Here is a 27,728-nt window from a genome sequence, read left to right as displayed (position 1 = left end):
AGCTGGTCACCCCATGGCTGAAGCAGCCCCAGCGAGAGGGAAGGCACAGCAGAGATTTCCCAGATCTGTGCTCCGGTGGGGCAGGCGTTTGCACCCAGAGATGGTGCCGAGAAGCTCTAGAAACAGAGAGAGATGGAGACCTTGGATCGCCTGCAACTCCTGTTTCAGCCCCCACCCAGCATGGATTTCATTCCTTAGGAATGGTGGGAGAACCTGTCTCTCCTTTGGGGCAGGGGGGAGTCAGGAGCAGGCCAGGGAGATCAGCACTGGAGTGGTTTAGCCTCCTCTTAAACCCACCCGGCAGGGCCAGGCAGCCCATGCTGAAAGCACAACTCCCATGGCGGAGGGTCGGGGGGTGGCAGGAGGTGGGTTACGGGCGCAACTCCTGAGTTAAGAGCCTGGACTTACTCTGAAAAATGGACACAGCCTTAGTATTTCATTGCAGCAACTGGCTCCTAGTCACTTATCTTGAAGCTGGCAGGGAAGAGAGAAACTGCAGGAAGGTAACAGCTGTGTTAGTCTGTATTTGCAAAAAGAAAAGGAGGACTTGTGGCAACTTAGAGACTAACTAATTTATTTGAGCATAAGCTTTCGTGAGCTACAGCTCACTTCACGGTATGCATCCGATGAAGTGAGCTGTAGCTCACGGAAGCTTATGCTCAAATAAATTGGTTAGTCTCTAAGGTGCCACAAGTCCTCCTTTTCTTTTTGCAGGAAGGTAGGGGCAGTTAGAGGTCCACTAGAAACAAGCTGCCATTTAATTTGTGAAAGGGGAGAGTGGTGGGGGCCTCACTCTAGAGTGCCGCATCGGTGAACATCTCTGCTTCAGTTTCCCCAGTGGGCTGCAATAAGGCTTACGTATATTGAGCAGTGCCCCTTCCAGGACCTACATCATTCTACCCAGAGATGGAACGTCACACAGAGGCCTCCATCCCAGCCTCTCTAGCTGGAGGGGGCAAGGGCTGAGTCAGCCTTAGTCCAACAGGCCTGGTTATGTCCTCTGGGAACCTGGGGCCCTTTTCTCAGCACTAGCTGGGGAAGGGTCTCTACTCCTGGGTCAAGGCCCTACACAGAGGCTGATCTGCAAGGACCTCTCTTCAGGACAGCTTCTAATTCCCCTAAGTTAGGGCTTCTGCTGGGGCCTGCTGAAGTCTCTCAGGATCCAAGTTTCTCTGCGATTTGCTTTTCAGTCTGGAACCTGTCCCACCCATGAACGTCCTTCCTCTGTGTCCTTTGCTGGCGAGTCCCCCTCAGCAGCTTCCTCCTGAGAAGCCAGCTGTGGTGGAGATCTCTCTTTCATTGCTCTGGGGTCCTTTCTCTCCCCAAACTGGGAACTGCTGCCTTGTACCATGCCCAGGTGCGCCCCTGCTTAATTAGCTGCCTCCCAGGGAGTTAATTAGCCCCAAGTGAAGCTGGGTTGCCTCACTCCCTCTTGTGGAGCCTGTCAAAGGGGAGCTGAGCCCCTGAGCTGGTCAGAGGACTGGCTGCAAAAAGCTCTGTCCTTAAGGGAGCATGGTCTAGTGGGTAGAGCAGGGGACTAGAGTCAGGGCTTCTGGGTTCTAGACCAAGCTCTGAGAGGGAGCGTGGTCCAATAGCAGGTTAAAGCAGGGCACAAGGAATCAGAGACAAACTTCTTGAGTGACCGTGCGCAAGTTACTTCCCTGCCTCTGTGCCTCAGTTTCCCCATCTGTGAAACAGGGATACAACTACACACACCCCCCCGCCACTGGGGAGTGGGTTGTTATGAGGCTTAACCAAATACCAGGGTGCTTTGAGATCCTGGGTTAGATAGCACTACAGAAAGACTTGAAGAACCCAAGTACGTATCACTATAAAAACAATTTTTATGTTAAAAAACCCCCAAATCAAACCAAACGCCACAACACGATACAAAAGGAGACAGAGTCCAAAGGCAAATTCCCAAGAAAACGGTCTGAGAACAAAAGGAACTGGAGCCAGAATGATGATAAAAAAATAACCTCCCAGGCTGGGGACTAGTTTGACTCAGCGGCTCTGCCATAAGCAACTGCATCCATGTAGCACCCAATGCACCTCCCACAAAGGGTTAATCTCATGCCCTGAAATAGTCCACCAACCTTGGAGCAGGGTTGTCACCCCCCTCCCGATAAAACAAACTCTGCTTGGCCAGAAAGGGGGAAGACTACAAGCTTCTTCCATCCCTCCTGTGCACTAAACGAGCCAGCTGAAGAGTTGGGGGTTGGGGAGAGGACTAGGGCTTCCAAGAGGCCTCGGTGTCCTGCTGGCTCAGGCTCTGTGATGGTCAGTCCCAGATTTGGCACCGGTGGGAACTTCCAACCCTGCCCCTCAGCCAGCCGGTTTAGTGCAGAGGATTCAGGGACAAGCAGCAGCATCTCCACTCGAGGAGGGGGAGAGAGACGCAGCGTCACCTCCCCCACTCCAGTGTGTTAGGAGACAAAAGCAGCACTTGCTGCTCGGTCCACGCACCATGGCAGAGTAAGAAAAAGGGGAAGAGAAGGGTGGTATCCCCTGGATCTACCTCCCTTCTCCCCACAACCTGGTAACACTTCCCTTTAGTATCTTCACTGGCAACTGTCCAAGTCCTGGTTTGGTCTCCCCCACGGCCAGTGCCCAGAACAACGCTGAGATCCCACTGCCCTTCCCCTGCATACGCCGAGGCATGCAGACAGAGGTGTGTGAAAACAGACACGTGGGACTACATGGACAATGCCTGTCTGATGGCACCTGGTGTCCTGCCTACGTGTGCTCGTCTGTTGTGCGTCGGAGTCCATGTGTGGATGCCTGTTTACTCGGCCTGTGCTGTGGATTTCCACGGGAGGTGGCCCGGCCACATGGACTACCTGGCTCACACGTCTGTGGGCACCAACACCCGGGGGCCTAGCCGCCTCCCCGCCGAGAGCTCTGCAGGGCTGGGCGGAGCGAGCGCTCATTTTGCTGACTTAGTGATGATGCGGGCAGAGAAGTCAAAGAGGTTCTTATTGATCTTCCTGAGCGTGCTGACTTCGTCCTCCAGCTCAGTCACTTGGATCTTCAGCTGCTCCTGGTCTCCCATCAGGTTCTGCAGGGAGAGGGGGGCAGAGATGGCTTGGAGGAGGGGTCTCGACTCCTCAGGCCTGAGAGGGGAAGAACTAGCAAGACAAAGTAACCAGGGTCTCCCCAAGATGACAGTAACCCCGCAAACCTCTTATTTTCTACCCCTCATCCTGAGTCACCCCCTAACCTTGTGCTGGGAGGGTTCCCAAGTTTTGGGGAACGTGTTTAACCCTTAGAAGCCTAGAAGCCTTAGGGAGCACCCCATGCGCCTGGCATAGCTGGAAGGAGGTACCCCCCATTTCATACCACCCTCCACTGCCATCCCTCGCCAAGCCCTGCTGGGGCCCCCAGGGGGGTGCGTGGGACTCACCTTTTCCCTTGTTGAGCACATCTGCGAGTAGAACCGTTCAGCCTTTTCCAAGTAGCTCTCCCCAGCCCCCTGCAAGGAAACACATTGGAGGGGTTGGTGAGGCGGATCCGGGCCCTCTCACAATGACCCATTGTCTTACCGTCCCCCAAACCCACTGTAGTGCCCAGAGAAGGTCCCCGCATCACTGACACCTGGCTGAGACCGACGGGCTCATCGGAGACCTCGCGCACACGGGCTGCGGCCAGGCAACACAGACACGAGCTCTCTCCTCTCGCTCCGCCGCCGGCTGAACAATGCCCACTCCCCCTTCTCCCCGCCCCATTCCCCTTGGTACATCCCCGAGATGAGAAGCAGCAAGGTGCTGCAGACTCTTCAGAGAGGAGGGGGGTGCGCGCACGCGAGCCATGCTAACCCCGTCTCCCTGCCACGCACCATCCTCCGCAGACAGTGGGTGGCAAACCATGCAGGGAGCCCCGGGTCCACACAGATGGCCCCAGGGAGGGGCCACAAACAGCGGCGTTACTATCCCTCTAGATCTCACTTCGGGCAGCAGGGACTTTTCCCTCCTTGTACTCAGTGGCCCCTTCGCTCCTTCCCAGGTGCGGAGTCCTCCATTTCCTGGTCCCCCCTTCTGTTCCCTGAGGGCTGGCGGCTCCCAACTCCTTCCAGATTGTGCTCTGGAGCCTGGCTACACGGCTACTTGCAGGCCAGGGAGAAGCCCGGAGTCAGATTTACACACCGCTCTCCTGTCCAGCACGAGAACTGCCCTTCCCCCCGCAGAACGACTGGGGAGGTGGTTTAAGGTCGGAGAGCTCAGATGCAATTTGCGACAGCAAGCCCCAGTGACACAGTGGAGCCGGGAGACATCGGCAGGGGGAAAGGGGTAGGCAATTGCCTACTGGTTACAGCAAGGGATTTCCCAGCTCTGCCACGGACTTGCTGCGTGACCTTGGGCTAGTCCCGAGCAGCCTGGTTTGCAAAGGTGCTCAGCTGACTTCCCTGGGCGCCAGGCCCCCACTGCTAGCGAAAGGCAGGCTGCATGCCTCAGGTCACCGGTCTCCACGTGTGCACAGGGCAGTGGCGCAGGGGAAGAGCTAAGGAGCGGCTGCGGAGGGCGATTACAACCGGGCAGGAGCTTGCCTTTGCCGAGCAGAGCTGCAGGGGATGCAGCATCTAGCCCTGACCCCGGCTCCTCTGTGTGTGTGCACGGGGCTGCAGCAGGGACAGCCTGTCAGGTAAGAGGTGCTGTCCTATTGCAGGACGAGACAGATGTCTCCAGCCCAGCAGGGCTCGCGTTGCTCCCCGCTGCCCGAACGAACACACACAGGGGGTGGGCTGGGCTGCCGGAGAGAGAGGTAAGAACAGGGCAGGGGTGCAAAGGGGGCACATAATGAGCCTGACTGTTACTAATATACATCCCTACAGCGCTGCGTGCGTCCCCCAGGTGGGCGCCAATCCCCGTCGTCACTGGAGCACGACCACGCCCAGCGTGACCCTCCCCGCGCGACAGTGGAAAGTAGGAAGGACAGATTACTGCCAGCGATGAGAGCACCCCCTACAGCACAGCACCTCCGCGTGCTCTGCTAGGGCAGAGGGTCAGCGCTGATTTCAAAGGGGGATCCCGGCTGTCACCCCCACAGCTCCCAGCAACACAGCGCCCCCCAGTGCTAGGCTGAGGCACTGAGGTCAGCACAGCCTCCAAGGGATGCGCCCCCCACCCTGCTCCCAGCAGCCCTGTGCCCCTCATGTGCTGGGCCACTGGGGCCAGTGCTGACAGAGGGAAGCCAACCCGTCACCACCCCGTCCTGCAGCACTTGGCATCACTCATGTGGTTACCGACCTGGCTTGACGCTGCTTTGGGGTGATCAGATGTCCCAATTTTACAGGACAGTCCCAATATTTGGGGCTTTATCTTATATGGGCGTCCATTACCCCCACCCCATCCCGATTTGTCACCCTTGCTAGCTGCTCACCCGCCCCTGTGTGATGAGCTTCAGGGATCAGATGAGATCACCGCAGTGGCAGATTCCCACAGCACTACGGCTCCAGCGGGCGACCGTAACAAACTGGGGAGCAAGGATCTCTACCGCCCTTGGTGACGTGACTGTGCAGAGGTGTGGCTGGGGGTGGGGGGGAAGAGGAAGGGGACCTACGCTGGCCCTGCAGGGGTCTGGCACCTTCTCCTTCCCTCCTGTGTGCTGCTAAGCCCTGACACCCCAGGGTTTCATGGAACCTGAACCCTTCTAGCAGAAAGATAAGCAGGGAGCAGGCGACACAAACCATCCTCTACCCAGGCTGGACAGAGGCTCCCTAGCCCCCTGCACGACATGACAGCGCAGCCCCAGCTGAGCCATAGCTCGTTCCTGGATCCCTTTCCCACCTTCTAAAGCCCCTCTCCCCTTCACCAGCAATTAGTTCAGAGGAAGCTGGCATGGTGCTAATTAAGCCCTTTCTGTGGGTGGGAGAGAAAGATAAGGGTTCTCTAATTCCCCATCCCACTGAGACAGGAAGAGCTCCAGCTTCTCAGCCACAATCAGTTAATTAGAAAGCTCTTGAAAGCCAGCAGTTCGTTAGGACACCTGGGGACAGTAAAGAACCTTCAGCCAAGGTCTGCGTAAGACGAGGGGTGGGGCAGAGCAGCTGGGCTCCTTCATTCTGCATGAGAAAGGGGGCATCTCACAGGGCAGATTGATAGGAGCTCAGGGGCTTGTTCCTGGGACAAGCTACCAGGTGCTACACCCCAAGTGCCCTGTCCCCCTGCCACTGCTCTGACCACTAGAATCTTACTCCCCTCCCAGAGCCATGGAGTCCTGACTCCCAGCCCCCTTAGCTCTAACCTCTAGATCAGCCTGATTTATCCCATGGCCAGTCCCAGGGGTGCTGGCCGTGACATGGGGAGTTTGAGGCCGTTCCAATCCACTGTACAGGAGTACGGTATTCTGTAAACTGAGTGCCCATCAGGTCTCTCTGCCCACCTCTGCTGTGCCAGAACAAGCTACCACCCAATAGCATCAGCTCAGCTGGGACCAGCCACCTGCTTCTGCTCTGGCTAGAAGGCTCAATATCCATGCCCCCCCACCCCAGCCCATTCCTCCCTCCCAGGCCAGACGCTGGTGCCGCTCGCTTCTACCTGCTGGTGGAGGCCGAGGCGCACCGTTACCCCCTCGGCTTGCTGATCCTCGCTGCTCTCGGTCCCGTGCAGGTGTTTGCTGAATTTGGGCAGCGGCACGCCAGGCTTGCTGTCTGGGTTAAACATGCTGGCTCGGGCCAGTGTGATGAAGGCGTTTGTCACCGGGCCTGGGGAGGAGGCAAAAGGAAGAGCCGGTCAAGTTTACACAGTGCAGATGCTCACAGGTCACCTGGGCGGCTCAAGAAATGAAAGGAAGGGCTGAGTGGCGGCCCGGATGCCTGGGTTCTCTTCCTGGCTCTGGCAGGGAGCATAGCCTTGGGCTTAGAGCAGCGGATCAAACCTGGGGAGCCACCTTAGTGACCCAAAAGCGCCAGACGCAGGACTCAGCGGGGCCTGCTCGAGGCAACGCGTGGTGCAGTCCGAGGGGTGTTGGACGACCCCGCAGGGGGACAAAGCGGCCCCAACCTGTTCACAAAGCCCAGGGAAGCACTCCAGTTGCAGAGGGGTTTGGCTCATTGAAAGGAGGCTGAAAGTGCTTGGGGACTCTCCTGCTCTGTCACCCCATCAGCTCTCTCCCCAGGACTTGCTGTGATGTGGGGAGGGGGTCTTGTGCCCCACAAAACAAGAGAAGAAAGCAGTGGGTGGCCTTTGTCTGGAACCAGTGTGCGCGCCAGGGAGAGGGACTCAGGCCTCAGCAGCTGGAGATTATGGGGTTACAGAAGCTCTACCCTCCAGTGTCAGCATTGCAGAAGACCCAGCTGGGGGTGGGGTGGGGAGGGAAGAGTAGGAGGGGAAGGCTGGAGCCAGTAAGGGATGCATGCAGCAGGGCAGACTGGTGACCCTACCCCCCCGCACATGACCCCTGAACATCCACAGCAGTTTCACAAAGGAACCAGATTAGCTTCCAAAATCCACCAGGACACCGAGGAAAGTCCCGTCCCTCCCCCCCCGCAGCAGACCAGATTTGCTTCCCTCTGCTGCTGCACATAGCAGGGCCGGACCTAGGGCCCCCTTCCGGGGGGGGGGGGGCAGCCCTGGCAGTCGCTATTTAAGAACCAAGCAACCTTCCAGGAGTCAGGGCCTCGCTAGGCCCCTGGAAAAGCTTGGATCTGAGAAGTTAAAGTCGTAAGACTCTGGCTAGTGTCAATACTTTGGTTTGACGTACAATGTAGACACAGGACAAAGCCTGGACACACTTGGGCTGTCAGTAACTTGGGGACCCTGAAGATCGGGGTAGGGAGGAGGGTAAATGTCTCCTCCCCCCACCCCCGCCGTAGAGCCGGGCCTTGCAGGTGCAAGATCCCTCTGCAGACAGGAAAGAGCACCTAGCCCCTCTCCCGCCATGGGCTCCGGAGCCCAGAGTGCAGCGGGCCAGCTGTCCTCTGCAGAGCGAGCCATCCATCACCGGGCTGCGTGACGTGGAGTTAACGAGCGCTGTAATTACTGCTTTTACCCACACAGGAGACTGGTTTCCATCAGTCCTCCTGCCCCAACGCCCCCCCCGCCCAACACACGCGCACAGTCACTGCATCCATCACCCAGGCAAACACCCTTCCAAATCCTGCCTCCACAGCCCGGAGGGCTCCCCTATGCACCGGAGTAGCAGGTGTGAGCACCTGGGGGTGGGGCAGGGCAGGGGCACGTGCGGGGCCAGAACACCACAGCAGTAGCTAATAAAAAACAAGCTCTGTGCGGTCCCCCCCCCTCACTGCTCCACGCAGCTCGATAGCACCGGGCAGGTAGGGGGGGATTCAAGGAGGAGAGAGACGTTCCCAGCTGAGTGTGGCAGGCCAAAGGAATGAACGAAGGCGGCTGCGGATGGAAGGAAACGCAGAGGAGAAGGCTCTTGCGCCAACAAAGTGGCGGATGAGGAAGAGGCAGAGGGAACAAGGAGGGGAGCAGATCAAGACATGGCCCAGGAAGGTTCTTGCCAGTTTTGAAGTGGGTCCTGGACTGAACGCTACAGTGGGTCTCCCGCCCAGGGGAGGAGGGCTGAACATCCACTGGGGGCAGTACGATCATTGGGGGGTGGGATGTTGCTCCCCAGTGCCATCCCCAAACCCAGGCTGATCAGAATTCGCCATGGACTCTGGCCCAGCTCTCAGGGGGACACAGCCAGGACTGGCTCTAGGTACCGGGGGACTGGGTAACTGGGGAGATGGTGTACCCAGCAGCGCTGTGGTCTAGACACAGCAGGAGAGTTAAAGGCTCTGCCTCTCAAGCTGGCCTCCCCGTGCCAAGCGCTGCTCTCCAAAGCCACCCTCTGCCACGAAGATACTTTTTTAAAATGTTGCTCCCCCCTGCAAGCTGACAAACTTTGAAAGCATCCATTAGAGAGATTAGCCCTGGGGTCCCCAGCAGGTCAGGCATCTTCACAGGAAGGCAATTAGCAAGGAGCGCCAAGAGACCACAAGTCCCCAGAGCCGTCATAAATGATCCCAACACTCCGGCACTGTGCCCAGTCCCTGTTCCCTGCGCCAGAGTGCTGCAGAGCCTGGTACCCGCCGGTCCCCCTCGGCATGGGAGGAATAGGAGAATCCTTCCCAGAAGCATTTAGTAACGGACGTATCAGCTCTTGGCCAGCTAGCAGCTTCCTGCCAATGCGGCCACAGGAACTCGGTCGAGTAACAATAAACGAGATGACTTACCAGAACACTCCCTCAGACGTGCTAACAACCGGAGCCCCTAACCCAGTTCAGTCTCCCCCGAGTCCCCGCTCAGTGCTTTAGCCCCACCACCGCCCCCCTCCTCAGGTCTCAAAGTGCTTCACAAAGATGGAGCAGCACCATTTGCTCCATTTTACAGATGGGGAAACTGAGGCACTGGGTGGGAAAGTGACTCGTCCAGGGTTGCACAGGGAGTCAGTGGCCACACTGGGAACAGAACCCAGGCGACCCGGCTTCCAGTCTGCCACCCTCCCTGCTCCATCACACTGCCCGCTTTCTCCATTCCCAACTCCTCTGCTCTCGCCCTGTGCAAAGCCCAAATTCCACCGCCCGGGCCTGTCAAGACGAAGGTTGCCCAGGGATGTTTCTCCAGATCTGATGCTGCTCCCCCTAAGGCTAAGGCATGGGGCTCAGTGCCAGAGGAGCCATGCTGGCTAGCCCAGCCTGGAGTCACAGCTCATCAATCAACACCAGCTAGCACCAAGTACTCAGAGTCCATCAGTCCACCCAGCCTGCCAGGGACGAGCAAACCTTGCAGGAAAGCCTCCTTTGCCCGCCCGCGCCATGCAGGATATTGGCATAACAACCTTGGTCATCTCTAGCTGGGAGCAGCAGGCTCATGCCGGCCCCTGACTCCTCAGATCTATTTCCAGCCTCCTCTGGGGTTTGTCTCTTGTACTTCGCTCTCCATCCTGGCCTGGGGGCAGCTCTCTCCTGCCCTCTGCCTGGAGAGCATCATTCACCCAGCGGCTCTAGCCCAGAGGTCACCAGAACATCAGCTACTGGCCCCAGCCACGTGAGCCAGGCCTGTGCTTGTCTCTACCCCTCGTGGGCAGGCTGCTGGACTGCAGGGTCAGAGCACCGGTTTACGGGATGGATCTGGGTCCTGAAGGCCTCTGGGCTGAGGGATGGCAGTGATCAGGGATGGGGAGAGACACACCACTGGAAAGTCACATGGCCTCGGGAACTGTAGCGGTGAATCCCGGCCTTTTAGTGGCACATCAAGCTCGCTCGGGCCATCTCCTGGGCAGATATAGGAGGAGAACGCCCAGGTGGGGCAGCAGCGCTCCCTGCACGAAATGCTCATCATCAGCTGGGTCTCCCCTTTATCCAGGCTCAAGCCTCTTTGACTGGGTGGGAACACCGGACAGGGGAGCAACTTGGGGCTGGGCTAGGAATAGCAGGGGCCAGCCTGGCTCCTGCCGGTTTCACCCCATCATTCCCAGTGCCCTCGGGAGCTGCAACAGGGGTGTGCAGGCTACGCCTGGTAGCTCCAAGACCCTCCCGCTAGGCCCTGCTGCCCCATGGCACGGGAGACTCTGCTAAAAGGAGGAGCAGCAGCAGCTGCCGCCCCTTCAGGACGTGGGACCGTAGCAGGCTGCACTTTCACAGCCTCCGAGGCATGTGGCAATTAACCCTCTCTCTCACAGTCCACCCACCCCACTCTAGCAGGGACCTTGGGGGGGGGGGGGGGAGAGAAGAGAAGAGAGAACAATCCAACGTCTCGTCCTGCATGGCACCCAGATGGAGCAGGAAATCAAAGCCCTGCTGACATTCACCATCGATGGTACTTCAGTGGCCTGCATGGTTTCAACAACTAGCCTCGGCAGGCATTGCCCGCAGCTCCCCTCCAAAGGGGGGCTGGATTATCAAGCAGGGCTACAGATGAGGGGGGGCTGGCTAGCTAGGATAGGAATCCTCGGGGGGAGGGGGAAATCACCATTCACACCTACCAGCCTGCTAGCAACAAGCCCATCGACACAGCCTGGGCTGGCAGCAGCCCCAATGTGTCACGCTGTAGGGAGGCTGCTAAGTGAAGTGCATTTGCTGGTCCCAGGTCACCCTCCTGTCCATCCCCGCCCGCCGCCGTGTTTCCCCGAGAGCACGGAGAGCGTGGAAATGAGCTGTAACGGACCATGGCAACCTGGAGCAAGGACTCAGAAGACAGACACCCTCACAAGAAGGCAGGGGAAGGGGAGATGCCTTCTTCTCTAGCCACGTCCCAGTACAAAGACACTTGGGATTAGCATCCTCCCACACACTTGGGTGACTCTGGAGAGGACGGATGGTATGAACCCGGCCCACGTGCTGCCAAAGCCTTGCCATGCAGCAACCCACCTGCTACTCCAGTAGGGCATGTAAGCCTCACCACGGAGCCCCCGGGTGTATTCGCATGCCAGAGTCACAGCCTGGCTCCAGGAGCCAAAAGATCTGCACCCCATGTGGGCGGAGCTTGCAAAAACAACATTACCCCTTCCCTCCCCGACCTGATTCCTCTCTCCACCTGTAAACTTGCTGTGGGAGCAAGGGGGTTAAGCCTCCCCTAACCCCACAGCAGTAGGTTGAGGTCTCTGTATGAGGAGGGCTCAGCTCAGATGGTCTCACGCAGGGAAAACCGGTGCAAGCCATTTGCTCTTGGCTCGCTTTGCTAGGCTCTGCAGGGTTGCATGCCAGGGAGGGAGGGGTGCGCAGGGTCCCGGTCACCTTTGTGATTCACTGTCCGCAGGCACTGCTTGCTCTGGATGTCCCACAGCCGGACTGTTTCGTCGTGCGAGCCGGAGAGCAGCAGGCTGCCGTCCGTGGAGACGGACAGACAGGTCACCTGGTTCCTGTGGACAGAGGGACAGCGGTGAGAGACCACAAGGGCTTGACTGGCTGCTCGTGGCCAGTGGGTTACGGAGACACAATGGGGGACACAGGGACTGGTCTGGAGGTAGAAGAGAGGAGCAGGGTTGAAGTGGCCACAGGCCACCCCACTGGCTGGCCACCTCCACTCCTGGTAGGTGGGCTGGCCTTGCAGTCCAACAGCTGCACAGTAGGATCCAAGCTCCTCCTTCCTGGGGTTGGAAGCACATCAAGGTGCCTCCTAGTTCCGCTCTCTGGCTAATGCAAGGAGTGGCACTGATGGCCGGGAGAGACCAGCATCCGCTGGGTCACCGCGGCCTGGCTGGGGCACAGGCATGGAAAGAAAGGGGAGGTCACTAATCAGCTACTGACTCAGGCGGGGAGCAGCAGTGACAGGAGCCCCTCCGCCATACACCCCAATGCCTGCCCATCATTCACGGCAGACCCTGGGGTTGCTGAGGCTCCGCCCTCATCCCCTGACATGCCCTGCCCAGTCCCTGCATGCTCCACTGCCTCTTCTCCCCCATCTGAGGAGTTCAGCGGTGGTGCGAGCCCCTCGTCAGTGCTGTGCCAGGCCCGGCAGGCCAGGGACCCTGGACCTCCTGGCTCTGCAGATCACAACTGGGCAAAGAGTTGGTTTAACAACAAAAATCATGGAGCTGGCATGACACGTGCTGTGCCTCTCTGCTTGTGGGAACAGACCCCACATGGCCCAGCTGCTCCCCGACCCCTGCTCTACCCACTCCCCTCCCAGACCAGGAGTCTGGAATGCCTGTTCCACTCTGCTGTCTAAACACGAGGCCACACCCCTCCCAGAGCTGGAAATAAAATCCAGGAGGGCCTCGCTCCAGGTCCTCTGTGCTAGCTACTGAATTGCACTCCCTTGCAGAACTGGGCACAGAACCCAGGAGCCCCGACTCTCAGGCTTCTCTCCACACCACTAGACTCTCCTGCTCCCAAGATCATCCCTGTTTGAAGAGCAGGCCCCGAGAACTCCCTGTCCTCGAGCAGCAGTACAATGGCTGCAGTACAACTGCCCTTCCCTGGGTTATTTCTCATCTGGAATTCATCTCTGTGCGCGGAGCTTGCGGCTCCCCGCAGAGCTGCGGCCTCTGCAGGCTCGCAAGAGCCATTGAGGGAAGAGGAGGCGGCTGCCTAAAATCACTGGCGTGGCCGAGTGCTAGGGAGCTGGCGCTGGGAGCAGGAGGGTGCTCTTAGAGACAGAGCAGCTGCAAGAGCCACGCCTCACCTGTGCCCCTTGAAGATCTTCCCACTCTCCCGCTCCGACTGGAAGGCTCGGTCTCTCTGAACAGGCTGCAAGAGCCAAGGAAGGAGAGAGAATTAAGAGGAGAATCAGCCTGGCCTCTTTTCCCCCGCGGAACTGTAAGTGCCTCTCTGAAGCTCTGCGCAAGGGGAGAGCACGACAGACAGAGCTGGATGTGAGCCCCTCCCAGATCTGACCCCAAAGCGGCCCCGAGCTCATTTCAGGCCTTGGGTTGCTGCAATCCTGTGTCGGGACGGCGAACACCACGACACAGTGCAGCATCCCCTGGGGTTACCGCATGGGACCAGTGCGGACAGGGGGCCGAGCAGGGGAGACGGAGCAGCCTTAGCTCCATAATCCATTGTCCCTTGAATCAGAGTTCTCCCCCTTGCAGGGCCGGCGGAGTCTGAGCCCGGGAAGTGGAGGCGAAGGGATGTGCTCTCCTCTGGAGCAGGGAGGGGGCCCAGCAGAGGGCAGGCAGACAGACACACGCCCTGGGACACCCACCTGGCAGGACACCCGCCCAGGGTAGCCAGTGCCCAGTTGGCCCCTCCTAGGTCACTCACCCAGGCACAGAGGTCGACCTGAAAGATGGAACCGTCCATGCCACCACAGAACATGTGATACTCTGAGAGATCAAGGGTCACTGCCATGATGCCCACATCAAAGAGGACAGAGAGCAGGAGCTCTCCGGAGGAGATTTCCCAGAGCTGGGGGGGAGGGAGGGAGAGAGAGACAGGACAGGCGGACAAAAGGGTTAATTGCTTAGGAACAACATTATTATAACATGGTGTCCTTCCTTAGCACCTTCCAGCAGGGCGTGTCTCAGCACTTCACCAGTATTCACTAACCCACCTGAAAATCAGAGCAGCATCGCCCCCATGCTACAGATGGGGAAACTGAGGCACAGACCCACCAGCCCAAGGTCACAAAGCAAGGCAAAGTAAGGAGTACTGACCAGCCCTATTCTCCTCTCTAGACAACACCACCCCAAGGATACAGATGGGACCCAATGCTGCTCAACACAGGATGGTTACCCAGCCCCCTGCCTTCCCCATCCCCCTCCCTTCATCCACTTCCAATTAAGCGGCCTGATCGGTCCAGGCTCCCTCTTTTATCTATGCTCTAGAGCTGTCTTCCTTTCCCAGATGCTTTTCATTCTCCCCAGAGATCACCTTCCAAGAGGGGGAGCTTTGCCTAGCGGTCAGACCACAAGGCTGGGCATCCCAGCTGCATCGTAGCCTCACTGCATGGCTGGACAAGCCCCTTAACCTCCCTGCCTGTAAAACGGGGATTATATCCCATGGCAGCTTCCCCTCCTAGGGACCCACTGGGATATTTTAATGTCCCATGCTGGAGCTGACCAGGCTCAGAGGGGCTGGCCCCCGTACTGCAGCCTGCATGGCTCGGTGCTCCTGCCAGATGGAGCGATTGCCAGCTGGGTACAACGCAGAGGGCTCTAACCAGGCCCCTCCCCGGAGAGCAGGGAAGCTGCCAAGCACATGACGACATCAGTTTGAGGCGACAGAATAGCTGCTAATGTTCGGAGGAGAAACCCCATTAGGACGGGCAGGTCTGAGTCACCGGAGAGCGTGCCAAGGACCTGAACTGACTGCAAACGGTACCCGGAGGCTCAGCCACAGCCCCCGGAGAGAGGCTCGAGCTTAACCCTTTGGGAGCCGCACATGCCCTCCAGGGCACCTGTTCGTTTGGCCAGCCGCACGGAAGCCACGGTCCAGGACGCCGGGGCTGCCAGCTCCAGCCCTTACCTTCGCCGTCTGGTCGAGGGAGGCGGTGGCCGCTCGAGCCAAGGGGCCCCCGAAGCCACAGGACAGGTCTGTTATGGGCAGGCTGTGTCGAGACCACACGTGGCGGGGCTCAGGGATCTGGGAGTGCTCAACCTGCAGTGTGCTGCCACGGGGAAGAACAGAGCAAGGGCGGGGGGAGGAGGTTAATGCAGCAGGGACAGTTCAGCTGCCACACGAGGGGGGAGCAAGGGCTGCGGTGGGGATGTAACTCCAGGGAGCAGCAATGCAGCTATGGGGAGAGCGAAGGCCCGGCTGCCAACACGCTGGAGAAAGGCCTGGGGCGATGGTTCACTGAGTGCTGGGGAGTAGTAACAGCGCCCCTCCAGCTCATTAAGCCAATGACAGTTTCCAAGGGGAGCCCGGGCCAGTTCCCCCTCCACCAAGAGGCCCTACAGGGATGCTCGTGGGAGCCGGGGAAGGGAACGAGTCTGCGGAAGAGCGAGCTTGGCATCGCGGAGATGCTATTTAACCTCAGCAAGGAGACCAAGATCAGAGCTTGCGACTGTCCCCAGCTCTGAAACGTCTCACCCGCGGCCTCCTCCCGCTTGCGCCACTTCGTGGAGCCGTCAACGGGCATCGCTCCACTGTCGCCCCCTTCCCCTCCCCACTGGACGTACTCAGATGTCTGGGGTGTTATAGACTCATCTGCCTCCCAAAAGCAGCCACAGCAGGATCCGTGCTGTTTGCCACGTGTCCCCGGATGGGGTCGGGTTAGGACGCTCAGGGACGGCAGCCCAGTCTTGTTTCCTGGATCTCGGCGCAGCAGAAGCCATCCTGCGACCAGCAACTGCTACTCCCCTACCCAATCCCAGCCCTCCCCTCCTCGGTGTCTGCACTAAGGTAAAGACAATTCACGCACAGCTGCTGCGTGCCCAGCAGCCACGCAGGGTCAGACTTGTGGACAGGGTTCCATGTTAATTACTGACATCCCCGCCCAGGGAGACTCACAGCCGCCAAGCGCTAGGCAGCTCCGGAGTGCGGTAGCGAGATACACGCCACGCAGCTCAGACCGCATGTCACACCCCTGCGACGGGCAGGTGGGACCCAGCCCACAGTAGGGGGGGGGGGGGGGGACATGCCAGTCAGCACCAAAGCAGGTGTCCCTGACACAGAGCAGGGAAAGGTCTCCTATACGCTCCGGTGAACTTCACCCCCTTTCCAGCCAGGGTAGGATCGCTCCCTGCTGTATGAAGCATTTTCTCCATTAGCCATAAGAATCCTTTGAGATCTCTGATGAAGGCACTAGAGAAGGGCGAACACTTTATGAACATTCACTTATCAGCCCTCCCTTGGGCAGCCCTGGTACATGGCTCTATTTAGCAGACGGGGACAACCATGACACCAGACAGGTGAAGGGACTTACCAAAGGTTCCTGGCAGGTCAGTGGCAGAGCTGGGAACACATGTCTACAACCCTGTCACCCTAGCCCCCTACTGTAATCACTAGACCACACTCCTCTTCCAGAGCTCAGAACTGAACCCAGGACCCCCCACCCTGCTCCCTGAGCTGGAAAGAGAACCAAGGAATCCTGGCCCCCACACTCCTGTTGTAGCTAACTAGACCAGGCTTCCCTTGAAGAATTGGGACTATAACCAGGAGTCCCCGTCTCCATATACCCCTGATCTAGCCACTAGACAATGCTCCCCTCAGAACTAGGAATAGAACCCAGGCATCCTGTCTCCCAGTCCTCCTGTACCCTCATTACTAGACAGCATTCCCCACTCAGCGCTAGGAAGAGAATTCCAGAGGTCTGACTCCTAGCCCACGTGACACCAACTCAAACACGCACATGGGGTTACTCCATGTGTCTGGTTACATGGAGTGTGCTCCTTGGGAAGGGCCCCTTGACATAAGCAGTTTCCTCATACGCAGGAAATGGATACACCTTGCCAGGAAGTGCTAACCCTGCATGGGTGTTTCTGCATGGGTGTTTTCCTGCCTGCTGCTCCTTGGTTTCTATACGTTCGCTTTAAAGGACAGAACATCCCTGGTGGAACAATCGAGTGCAACCCCTCACCAGGGAGAGAGCGAACAGCATCTGGCCCGGCTCCTACTCTGCAGCCAGAGGCTGCTGCGGCAGTGATTTGCAATTCCTTCCCCACATCGCGTGGGAGCTCCCCACAGCCACGGCTCCTGCACTGGGCTAGACGGCGTCCCCGGGTGGGAGAACACTAGGGTGGAAGATGCCCACATTTCCACTGCTCCCCAGCACCAGTGGATGGAGACCCAGCCCCCACCCCGCAATGTGATGCTACCTGTAAAGGTTCCACACCAGGACCAGGCAGTCCTTGCCCCCCGAGAGGAAGTGACTGCTGTCGTCGGTAAAGCAGAGGCATGTGAGGTCTTGGTAGTGTCGGTTCAGGATGGCGAGGAGGTTCCCGCTGGAGACCTGGAAAGCAAGAGAAAATAAACATGTGAAAGCCCCTAGACTTCCCAGCCCTGGGAGCCCGGCTTCCTGCTCTCAGTCCTTACTGGCCTCGGAGCAGCATCTAAGAACCCCAATCAAGACCCCAGTGAGCTAGGTGCTGTACAGCCAAGCAGCAAAGAGGACAGTCCCTGCCCCAGGGAGCACACAGGCAGGATGCAACAGGTAAACGAAAGAGAGAAACAGCGTGTGTACACGCACAGCTGACCTTGCTTAGTTCATCTGTGGAGTTGAACTGGACCATGGCAGCTCGATGAGCTGGTATTTCACTTCTGGAGGCTGCCCTCCTGCACTCCCCAAACTAACCTGTCATTTTAAAAGGGCCATTCGCCCCCAGGGTTGCAAAGAGACCCTTTGAAACATGCCCGAGTGTAATCGACGCAGCGACATCTGCTTGAAACAAGAGTTTAGAGAGGTGAGAACCGTCCCCGTTAAGCTCAGCTGGATTAGACTCTGGAACCTACTGAGGTCAGTTAATATATCAACATTGTTACCTCTTTCTCTGCAGATCAAATGACAAAGAAACAGAAACTAACATATGATTCCCCCGCCACCACTAGCTTTTCTCCCTCGTTTATTGCCAATAAAGTTGGAGATTCAGGGCCCTGGGATGTTCCCACCAAGAATGGCCATGCCTCTAAAAATACACAAGTTCATTTTCCTGAGACCTAAATATCAATGCAGCTGAAAGAGGTGTTTTCTGATCAAGATTATTAGACATTTTTATTGCACATAAAATAGTAGGCGATGGGGCAAGGGTGCATCTCAGAGTTACCATTACTGTCCCTCTGGGTTAGGCTCCCCAAAGAATAAGTTGCACCCCAACCCTGGTTCCCTCTCCTTTGAGGGGGCAGTGGATGTCAGGAAGGAATTCCCCCTGCTCAGATTCTCTCTGAACTCATCCAGGCACAGCTAATTACCCATAAGGCTGGAAGAGCTGCGAGCCCACACAGGGATGCTGAACAAACAGATTTCTGGGGACATAAAGAGGGCAGCTGCTGGGATGAAATACTCACTTCACTCCCTCGCTCTCATTAAGTCCAGGTGAAAGGCCATCAAGGGCAGAGCCCTGACTGGGGCTTGGCGGAAACAGGACTTCAAAGAAACCGGGCATCAGCAGTTTTGTTCCTCTTCAGGGTGGAATTATTCCGCTTTCGCGGGCTGGCACGAGGGGGAAAGCCAAGCAGAGCTGTGCATCCACATAGTGAGGAACAGGTTCTGCTCTGGGTGACAGAGGGCTCAAGTTGAAGGGCTGGGAAGGATCGATCTTTCTAGGTACTTACCTGGCTCACAATCCTTAATGTACTGATTCTGCAGCAGGGCAGTGCTGCCGTTACCCCTGTTTTACAGATGGGAAACAGACACAGAAAAGAAAAGTGACTTGCCCAAGGTCATGCAGGAAGCCTGTGATGGAACTGAAGCTGGATCTCCCAAGACCGAGATTAGGCTAGCCCAGTGGTTAGGGCTCGCCTCTCTCTCTGGGTGGCTTAGACAGCCCAGCATCAGGTGTGAAACGCTATTCTCCCTGGGACTGGAGGGTCCATGCCCTGCTCAACCCTTCAAGGCAGGTGAACCGAGCACCATGTAGCCCATTGCGTTCTGGTGTCTCTGACGCGCCCTTACAAACCAAGATCCATTTGTTTTGCCTGCACATTAGAGCGCATACTTTTCATGGCAGTTTGTCCCCTGGTGTCTCTCCCCTACGCTGCTGTCTGTTGTGCTGGACTTGGCTCCATCTGAGAGGTGGCTGCATTTCAGCCAAGCTCCGTGCTCATCAGCATAAAGTTCTTTGGGATGCTCTGGGAGAAAAGGTTGCTCAAGGTATGCCCTCACACCCTGTGCTTTTCTTGCTGAAAGGTGACACTATCTGGGGGCCTGACAGGGAGGGAGCCACACAGAAGAGATAGATCCAGTTTCCAACTTGCTTTCAGATTTCTGCATAAAAAGAAGCCAAGCCATGATGAAGTGGAGAATAGATGGACTTGCCGTTAAGGCACGAGACTCCTGGGTTCCAGTCCCAGCTCTGGTTCTGTGCGGCCTCAGAAAAATCCCCTCCCCATACCTCAGTTTCTCCATCTACATGATGAAGGAAAGACACTTTCCTATCTATCGGGGGTGGGGAGCGGTTTGTCAGGTGGAGTTAGTGGGTGCAAAGCATTTTGAGAGCACTGGTTGGAAAGGGCAGTATTTAGTCAATACAGCCAGGTAGAGAGCAGGTCACATCTTTGATAGAGCTCCTGTGCGCCCAGCATTCCCGACTCAGCACTTTGACTGAATTATTTTTATTGTACCACAAGCACATTTTAAAAGCAAAAAATCTGATAAATAAATATACAGCTGCTCAGACAACGAGGCTCAGAAACATCCCCTGGGATTGAGAGCTCTACAAGGTAGACGCTGTGCAGTTTAGCTCTGGGGCTTGGACCAAGTCGGGTCGCTTCCTAGGGCAAATAAGAGTTTAGCAGTTTTGGGCCTGGCATAACTACTACTAAAAAACGCTGCAATCATCAACACTTAAGGACCGAAAGAATCTTTGAATTCAAAGATCTCAAAGCTCCTAACACGGGCAGGCCAGCAGCATGATCCTCATTTTGACAACGGGGAAACGGAGGCACAAAGAGACAGGCTATGCCAAGGTCATCCAGCAAGTCAGCGGGCAGAGCTGGGAATAAAACCCAGGAGTCCTGACTCTTGACCCAGCTTATCCGGTCAACACTCAGATTGTCGGGATGATCAAAATGATTGTAGATTTCCCTTTAAGCTGTACCCCTACACAACACCTCCTACCAACCACTTTGGGTAGCTTCAGCTCAGAGCCCAAGGATGGAATGGGCCACAGGAAAATAAGCTCCCCTCTCACCTCTGATCCTGGGATGATCAGAGCCAGCCCGTACCTGTCACCAGCCCTAACTTCCCATACAAATATTAAGGGTGGGGGGGGGAGGGGAGTACTCACCAGAGATGAGACCCAGCACCCTCTCATCGGGCTGCCTGTCGGGGCCCCTTTCTCCCCTTACATACAACATGGGGAAGCATCTGCCCACATAACTGGCTACGAAGCCCCAAAGTGTACCTGACAGCTTCTCACAGCCTTATGCAATAAAGCAAATGCCCTGCTAGAAAGGCAGCCTCTGCCCCCTTGTGGCACTTTCTTGTAAGTACACAAAGGTGGTTTCCAAAGCCCACAAGAGCGAAGGAGGAGGAATTCCTAAAATATTTGTAACTGGCCTAGAAAGTCCTCAGCCAGTCAGAGCACAGATAACGTGTAATTACTGATGCCTAATGGAATGGGACTTTTCAGTAACTGGACCATACGCAAATCTCTGCATTTGGATTGGTTGCTGTCCCTGGAACTTAGTGCCAATTGACAAACACGTGCCTCAGTTTCTCCCCCTCAAGGACTGCTGGGTCCTTGTGCCTCCTTGGCGATTAACTGGGTTAAAAAAAAAAAAAAAAGAATTTAAGTCTCAAAAATATTTAGTGAAACTTTCAAGCTGGCTCCCAGCTTAGCAGACAGTTCTGTGCCCATAACACACGGCACTCTTGGTTTTTGCACCTGCAGTGACTTGCCAGGGAAAAGGCATGAATGAATCAGAAGGCATAGAATGAAGGCCTAGGGCCTGTCTGAAGAATCAGACCCTTGGCACCAGATATTTCAGTTCACCGTTTCCTGAGCTAATGCACTCCTTGGCCTTTGGAGGCGGAGCATGACCTAGTGGTTAGTGCAGGAGCTAGGCCTCCTGGCATGTACTGAAGACCCTATCATTGATTCAGGGTATTACCCTGGGCAAGCCCCCAACTCAATGTCTTAGCTCACAAATGGGTGTAATAGCCCCCCCCGCAGATCCCAGAAGCACTGTGGAGTCTCATTAATAAAGTGTTTTGGATGAAAGGCATTCAAGAGCTCAGGCTGTGTTCATCTTGCCTACAACACAAGCTATCATCTATATAACCAAAGTACCAACGAGAAGTCGTCTCTTTATTAAGTGCCAACATGCTGAGGTTTGTACTCAACCGACAGTCCTTGCCCCTATGGGAAATGAAAGACGTAAACAAGGAACAAGCAACAAGATTGCTAGGGATTTTGCTGGTTTGGTTTCAACTCCCAAAGGGGTGAGAGATTCAACTAAAAAGAAATTTAAACAGATTTTGGTTTCCCTTCTATCCTACCCCACAAGGTTTCTGCCACTGGAGGCGGAAGGGGTGTTGAAAGGAAAGGGATTTGAATACAATTCTGCTCCATTGATGGGGAATCCTGGAGGCTCAGCAGAAATGAAAGACGTAAACTGCACAATCATGCTCATTATAACAAATATTTTATTTTTCCAATATCCTATTGAACAAGCTTACTTCACTGCAATGATGTCAGCTGTTTACTGGGGGTTCTTTACCGATATGTGGTCTCATTTTTAACTCAACAGCCTATGCGGCTGCTTCCATGCAGCCCTAAGATTTCTTACCTCCCACAGATAGATGCTCTCAGCAATGCCTGCTAGGATGTAGAGACCATTAGGGGAAGCTGTCAGGCAAGTCACCAGCCCAGGGCAGATGATCTTCTGTTGGAGTTGATCCTAGGAGTACAAAGAATGCAAGGGGGCATCAGCACTTAGTGTGTGGGTAGAGATTCACTGGGGGTGGGATAGGAACTGGGAAGAGGAATTAAGCCCCAGATTTAACTCCAGTCCAGGCTGTTGGTGCATTCTGATCAAAGAGATGAAACAATGGACAAAACATGAATTCACTGTTGCTTTGTAAATATGTAAAATATGTAGCTAGAACAAAAGAGATTGCAGGAAAGCAAGTGATGTCCAATGGCATATGTGCAGTGTGGCCAACTCATAATCTGTGTAGAGATTGGGTCCCAAAAATTAATGCACCAGTCATAAAAGGTGTAGTACAATGTAAAATATAAGGTGGATGTGGCAGTCTGCTTTCAAATGTGTACATAAGCTAATTAATACTTTTATATTTTAGATGTGTGGTATACCTTGCATCTACCCTATGTGTAAGTTTAATCAGCTCCGGGTAATTTAATTGTATGTCAACAAAAAGCAGTAAAAAGTTCAAAGTCAAGCTGAATTCTTAAAAAAAAAAAAAAAAAAAAACCAAGTAAATTAAGTCTTGGATAAGGTCTCAGAGGCTATCCCAACATATGCCATAACAGGGAAACCATTGCTAACAATATCTGATTCTCACTGAGCCTCTCAACGTTTAACAAGTGTCCTTAATACATGGTTGGTTTCTCCGCCTGTACCACCGGAGTTTGCAGATGAAACAGAGAAAGGACAGAGGTGAGAAACAAGCAGAGTAGGAAGATGGAGCAGCACAATGAAGCAGGAGGAAGGTGAAGGACAGACAAAGGCACTCTCCACACTGTGGTTAAAATTGTGCTAGCAACAAGATTGCTAGGGATTTTGCTGGTTTGGTTTCAACTCCCAAAGGGGTGAGAGATTCAGCTAAAAAGAAATTTAAACAGATTTTGGTTTCCCTTCTATCCTACCCCACAAGGTTTCTGCCACTGGAGGCGGAAGGGGTGTTGAAAGGAAAGGGATTTGAATACAATTCTGCTCCATTGATGGGGAATCCTGGAGGCTCAGCAGAAAGCAGCCCAGAGGGTAAGGAGATCATAGAAAAATTAAAGAACCAAAATAATCCAAGCCCACCGATTGATGAATGGGTCTAATGCTGCCTCCTGGTGGATGCTCTTCTCTAGCTCTGTGGAGTAAGGGAGCCGATGGAAGCGCAATAAACCCTGGGATGGGAGCGAGGAAGTGGCTGTGCATGAAGATATTTGGGCTGGTTGATATCGTGCTCTATAGCTCAGCTGAATGGGAGTGACAAAGGACAGGAGACTCCAGATTTGGGGCAGAGGGTTAGGCCTGTGACATTCGGCTGTCTCATCCTGAAGGCTGATGAACATAAACACAACCTGCAGCCAGCTGGGGCTTTTCTGTGCGGGTTGGTGAAGTGGGGGGCAGCTAGGTTTGAGCAAGTGGAGCCCACATTTTTGGCTGGAGTGCAAGAGGCAGAGAGTGGAAGTTGGGGGACAGGAGTCCTCAGGCTCAGGAGAAATCTCTCTGGTATGTTTCACAGCAACTCCCACACACCAGAGAACTCTCCAGCTATGCTGGGAATTATCAGGGGTCCCTGGGATACCCCAGGGTGGCAGTCCCTGATACATTTTTCCACAGCTCTCCTGGGGATGTGGAGCAGATCCCAGCTTCGGGGAGCCCAGGCATCCTTCTCTAAAACTTCTGAGGGGGACAGGGTGGAGAGACTGCTGTTTTTCTCAGGATGCCTGGCCCTGGTCCCAGGCTGCCTGGAGGCTTTCTACACACCTTCAGCACGCTGTGTGGGAGGTGGGGCTCTTGGGCTCTTTCCTGGGGTGAGTCCCTGGTATCAGGGGGCCAACCAGAAACATGGAGAAGGGATGTCCTTACTGTCTTTCATGACCACTCAGACCAGCGCACTGGATGGGGGGGTCCAAATGAGGGCTTCCTGACCCAGAAGGTTCTTCAGGATCTTTTGAAGAAGTCCCAGTCCAGAGGAAGTGGGGGGGGGGGCGGGGGTTGCCCGTGCTCAAGCAGAGCTCTCTGTGGGGAGCTGCCACTTGCTGGACAAGCAAAAAGAAAAGGAGGACTTGTGGCACCTTAGAGACTAACCAATTTATTAGAGCATCAGCTTTCCTGAGCTACAGCTCACTTCATCGGATAAGGCGTCTGGAAATGGGGTGTCTCTGGGGCTGCTCCTGACCCATGAAGGCTTCCACGGCCACTTGCTGGGGTTTCTTAGGAGCTTCATTTGCTGGGGGGGGGGGCGCTGAGCTTGGAGATGGGCTGCGGGGCGGCACCAGAGGGGGACTCTGAGGTGGGCCCCTGACTGTGGGGAAGAGCTGGGGGGGGTGGCAGGGAAGGGCTCTGAGGGGATCGGGTCCCGGAGGGGGGGGGGCGCTGAGGCGGGCGAGGCCCGAGACGAGGGGGCTGATCGGGCCCGGGGGGGGTGTCCCGAGGGGGCTCCGGGGGGGGGGTCCCGGTACCTTTCTCTGCAGCTCCCACACGTTGATGTAGCCCTTGCCCAGCTGCGCCCCCAGCAGGTGCTCCCCGCCCAGCAGCGCCAGGCCCCGCGCCCCGCTGTTGCCGCCCCGGTAGCCGGGGAGCGCGGAGCCCGAGTGCAGCTCCCACACCGAGCAATTGCTCAGCGGCCCGGCGGCGTCCGTCACCAGCGCCACCTCCATGGGCGCCGCCATCTTCTCCGGTCCGCCCAGGCCGACGAGGGCGCCGCCGGCCTAAGAGCGGCCGCCGCTTGACAACGAGGCGCCGTCCGGCTAAGAGGAAGGGTGGCTCCGGCGCCTCGCTTCGCAGGAGCTGCGTCCGCCCACGTGCGGCTAGAAGCTAAGCAGGATGCAGCCGGTCCCAGCGGTGGATGGGAGACCCAGCGGCTGCGATGGGTTCCCCCAGTAGGGGGCGTTCTCTTGAAGTTAGTCTGATTTCAATGCGCTGGGGGGTGCTGCAGGCTCAGGAGGGGGTGCCGTGTGGCATGGGGTGGGGGCTCTCCTCTCCCTGTCACTGCAGAGCATGGCACCCCAGCGCTGCAGGAAGCTGGGGGGTGACTCAGCTGGGAACACGGCCCAGGCCTAATGATGCCATTCTTCAGGGGGTGGAGTGGTTGATGCTGCAGGGGGTGCTCTGCATTTGCACAATTTGACTTGTTTGGTGGGCGTCCCTGGGCCAAGCTCTTCCACGACTGTAGCGAGTCAGGGTTGATAAACTTAACTTCCACGGCTGGATAAAAGGGGTGGGTGCATTTTAGGAGAAGGCCGGGACCGCACTAAGGTGGATTCCTGCAGATCCCTAGTGTAACTAACTCACTGCTGTTCCAAGGGAGAGCCTGGGATCCCTGAATTTATCTTGTGAATTCCTACGCTAGTTTGCCTGCGTCGGGGCTAATGTTCCATCCACCTCCTCCCCAGCCAATCAATCTTCCTCCCCCTTTTTTTCCCTGCAGGCATCAGGATTTATTGACTACTGCCCACTGCCTTGTTTCACAGGTCAAAGGTCGCTCGCTCAGCCAGACCCTGAAGCTAAATCATATGAAGATGCAAGTGACCTTTACCTGGAATGAAGAGAGGCCGGTTGTGGAAATTATGGGACAGGAAAGAGTGTGAACTTCCCTTAATGGTTTCAACACTCGCGTGTATCAGGTTTCTCTTGCCAATTAAGACAAAGGCCTCTCCAATGTAATAATAATCCTCTTTTAAATACTTTACAAACCATGATCTTGCAAGTCCTCTGCAGGCAGCATGAGTCTCACAGTGGAGGGTTTGCTGCCATATATATCCAGCACCTACAGAAACACAGCCATGCGTGGGGTGCAGGGTAAGAGCCAATGCACAGCACAATGCACAGCGGTAGTGGCAGGAGGTGGAAATTTTGGCTGGGGTACTAAGGCAAATGGAACCTGCCGAGGGCTCATCAGTGTCACACACAACTCTGGGACCTTTAGAGTGTGCAAGGCTTTCATGTGAGACTCTAAACGCGAGGCCCAGTCTGCCCTGCATGGACGTTGCAGAACCGACGGGGCTTTGTGGAAGGTTTGTCCTGGTGTCTTTGGCTCAAGCTTCCCCTCCCTTTGCTGTCAGGGAGCATGTTTCATTGGGCGGGGGGTGGGGGGGGGGCTGCATTTCAGTGGTGCTGTGTGGCTGTATTGTGTGCTAAGGGATCCTTCAGGAAGAGGAGGGCTCCCTAGGAATGGGAGCTATTGAGCGGTAGAGCTGAAAGCCTTGTACAAAGATGGGTCAGTATCACTATCTCCGTTAGATGGGAAAAGGGAAGTGCAGGAGGTGAAGTGACTTGCCCAAGGCTACACAACGAAGGCAGTGGCGTAGGGGGTAGGTTAAATTCTTGCCACAGGAATAAACCGAGTCGCCTCTGGAGCTTGGTGGCTGCTGCCCCTGATTAGCCCACCAGGCGGTGTTACAAGGTGAGCTCCAGCCCTCAGCCCCACCCTGTCCCTATAGCTCTGGGGATGGCAGCAAGGGGCTGAGTGCAGCATTTGGACTCCTTGGTGGCTGGAATCCTCCCCTGCTTCTGGATAGCTGCAGTGCCTGCCGATAGGACTCTACACTGAGCACAGATGGGCTGGAGTGGCCTCAGGTCGCCCAGATCAAGACTCTCTGCCAGCTGGATCGTCCTGCCCTACAGTCCCCTTTGGGAGCTGACCCCTCTCACACACCCCCTCAGGCCTTTTGAACGAGAATCAGCTCCCTGCTAGCCCACAGTTCCAACCCTTACAGTCAGGATTTCACTCGCTATTTCAATTCTTTAGGGGTTCTGGGCAATTTCTATAGAACCCTCTTGGATTCCTCCCTATTGGGTTTGACTGGGCCCGTCCTTAAGGAAATCACCCAACAGCACCAGCTGAGGCCTTGAAGAGAAAAAAGGACAAGCACCAAATTGGAGAGATTAGTAGGGACCCCCAGCTGGATTGGGTCCCCATTGAGATCAGGGCTGGAGCCTGGGAAAGGAAGGGTGAAGAGGTGGCATGGAAGGAACTTTCAGGGAAACCTTCTGTGTAGCTTTCCTCTGTGAGGGAGGCAGCCCGATCAGCAATTAGAGCAATAAACGGTGAGCCAGGACTCCTGGGTTCTATTCCCAGCTCTGACACTGCAGTCCAGGGGCTAGAGAAGGGAACTGGGAGCCAGGACTCCTGGGTTAAATTCCACTGCTGACCTGCTGTGGGGCTCAGGTCACCTCACTTCTGTGGGCCTCTGTCCCTTCCCTACCTCTGTAAAACGAAGCCGTAATCCAATTGTTTGCAAAGCCCTTTGAGAGCCACAGCTAAGTGCAGTCTTATCCCACCCTCCCTGGGTGCTCCTCACCCCCATACCCCACTCTGTGCCTGCTATAAAAGCCAGAGGCTCAGCCCCAGGGAAGGGATGAAGTTACTGTGCCCAAATAAAGGGGGAAGGAGAGTGGCTTGAGTGACAGAGCCCAGCAGATAGGCCCAGTTTGGTTCAGCCCAACCCAGCCTCCTCCTGTGCAAGGTGGATGGGAATTGCAGGATATTAACGGATGCTCCCAGCAAAGCAACCTAAAGCTTTATGGAGCTATGGCCAAGGAGGGACAGGACTAGCTCTTGCTTCCCTGGCAGTGGACTGGCCTGCAGAGTCCAAAGGGGAATCCCGCCCATGCCAGCCCCCCTCAACCCCCCCAGCTGCAGGGATCCACGCTTTCAGAGGGCTCCTTCCCAGCACAGCTTCGTAGGAGTCAGCCAGGGAGGGTGGGATGGGGAGGAGGCTGGAGGGATTTGAGCATGAAGGCAGTAGGTTGGTGGGTGCAAAGACCAGCTGGAGGAGTTGGGGGTCCTTTTCCAAGCAGAGGGAGGCAGGGGCCAGGGGGAGGGGAGAAG

At 56.1% G+C, this 27,728-nt stretch overlaps 1 protein-coding gene across 1 annotated transcript; it reads right to left on the bottom strand.

The window, feature by feature from the left end:
* Positions 1–1,824: 1,824 nt before the first annotated feature.
* WDR18 (WD repeat domain 18) lies at positions 1,825–24,622 on the bottom strand. Its single transcript, XM_073323792.1, has 10 exons — positions 24,358–24,622; positions 21,782–21,892; positions 17,152–17,285; positions 14,858–14,999; positions 13,655–13,798; positions 13,074–13,138; positions 11,684–11,808; positions 6,534–6,700; positions 3,404–3,472; positions 1,825–3,058 (listed from the first exon to the last, which is right to left on the bottom strand). Exons 1-10 carry the CDS (start codon positions 24,565–24,567, stop codon positions 2,927–2,929), a joined length of 1,299 nt encoding a protein of 432 aa, XP_073179893.1. The 5' UTR covers positions 24,568–24,622; the 3' UTR covers positions 1,825–2,926.
* Between the last annotated feature and the right edge of the window lie 3,106 nt (positions 24,623–27,728).

Source organism: Lepidochelys kempii, chromosome 25, assembly GCF_965140265.1.
Source record: "Lepidochelys kempii isolate rLepKem1 chromosome 25, rLepKem1.hap2, whole genome shotgun sequence".
NCBI lineage: Eukaryota > Metazoa > Chordata > Testudines > Cheloniidae > Lepidochelys > Lepidochelys kempii.
Note: the sequence above shows the minus strand (reverse complement) of the source record. Positions and strands in the feature narration are given on the sequence as shown.

Excerpts from the sequence above, each read along its gene's own strand:
- WDR18 (XM_073323792.1), bottom strand. The coding sequence starts at position 24,567 with ATGGCGGCGCCCATGGAGGTGGCGCTGGTGACGGACGCCGCCGGGCCG. Across the intron at positions 13,799-14,857 it reads CCCTCGACCAGACGGCGAAG|CTCTGGGAAATCTCCTCCGG; the intron begins GTAAGGGCTGGA and ends CCTCCCCCCCAG. Across the intron at positions 6,701-11,683 it reads GCGGACAGTGAATCACAAAG|GCCCGGTGACAAACGCCTTC; the intron begins GTGACCGGGACC and ends CCTCCTCCCCAG.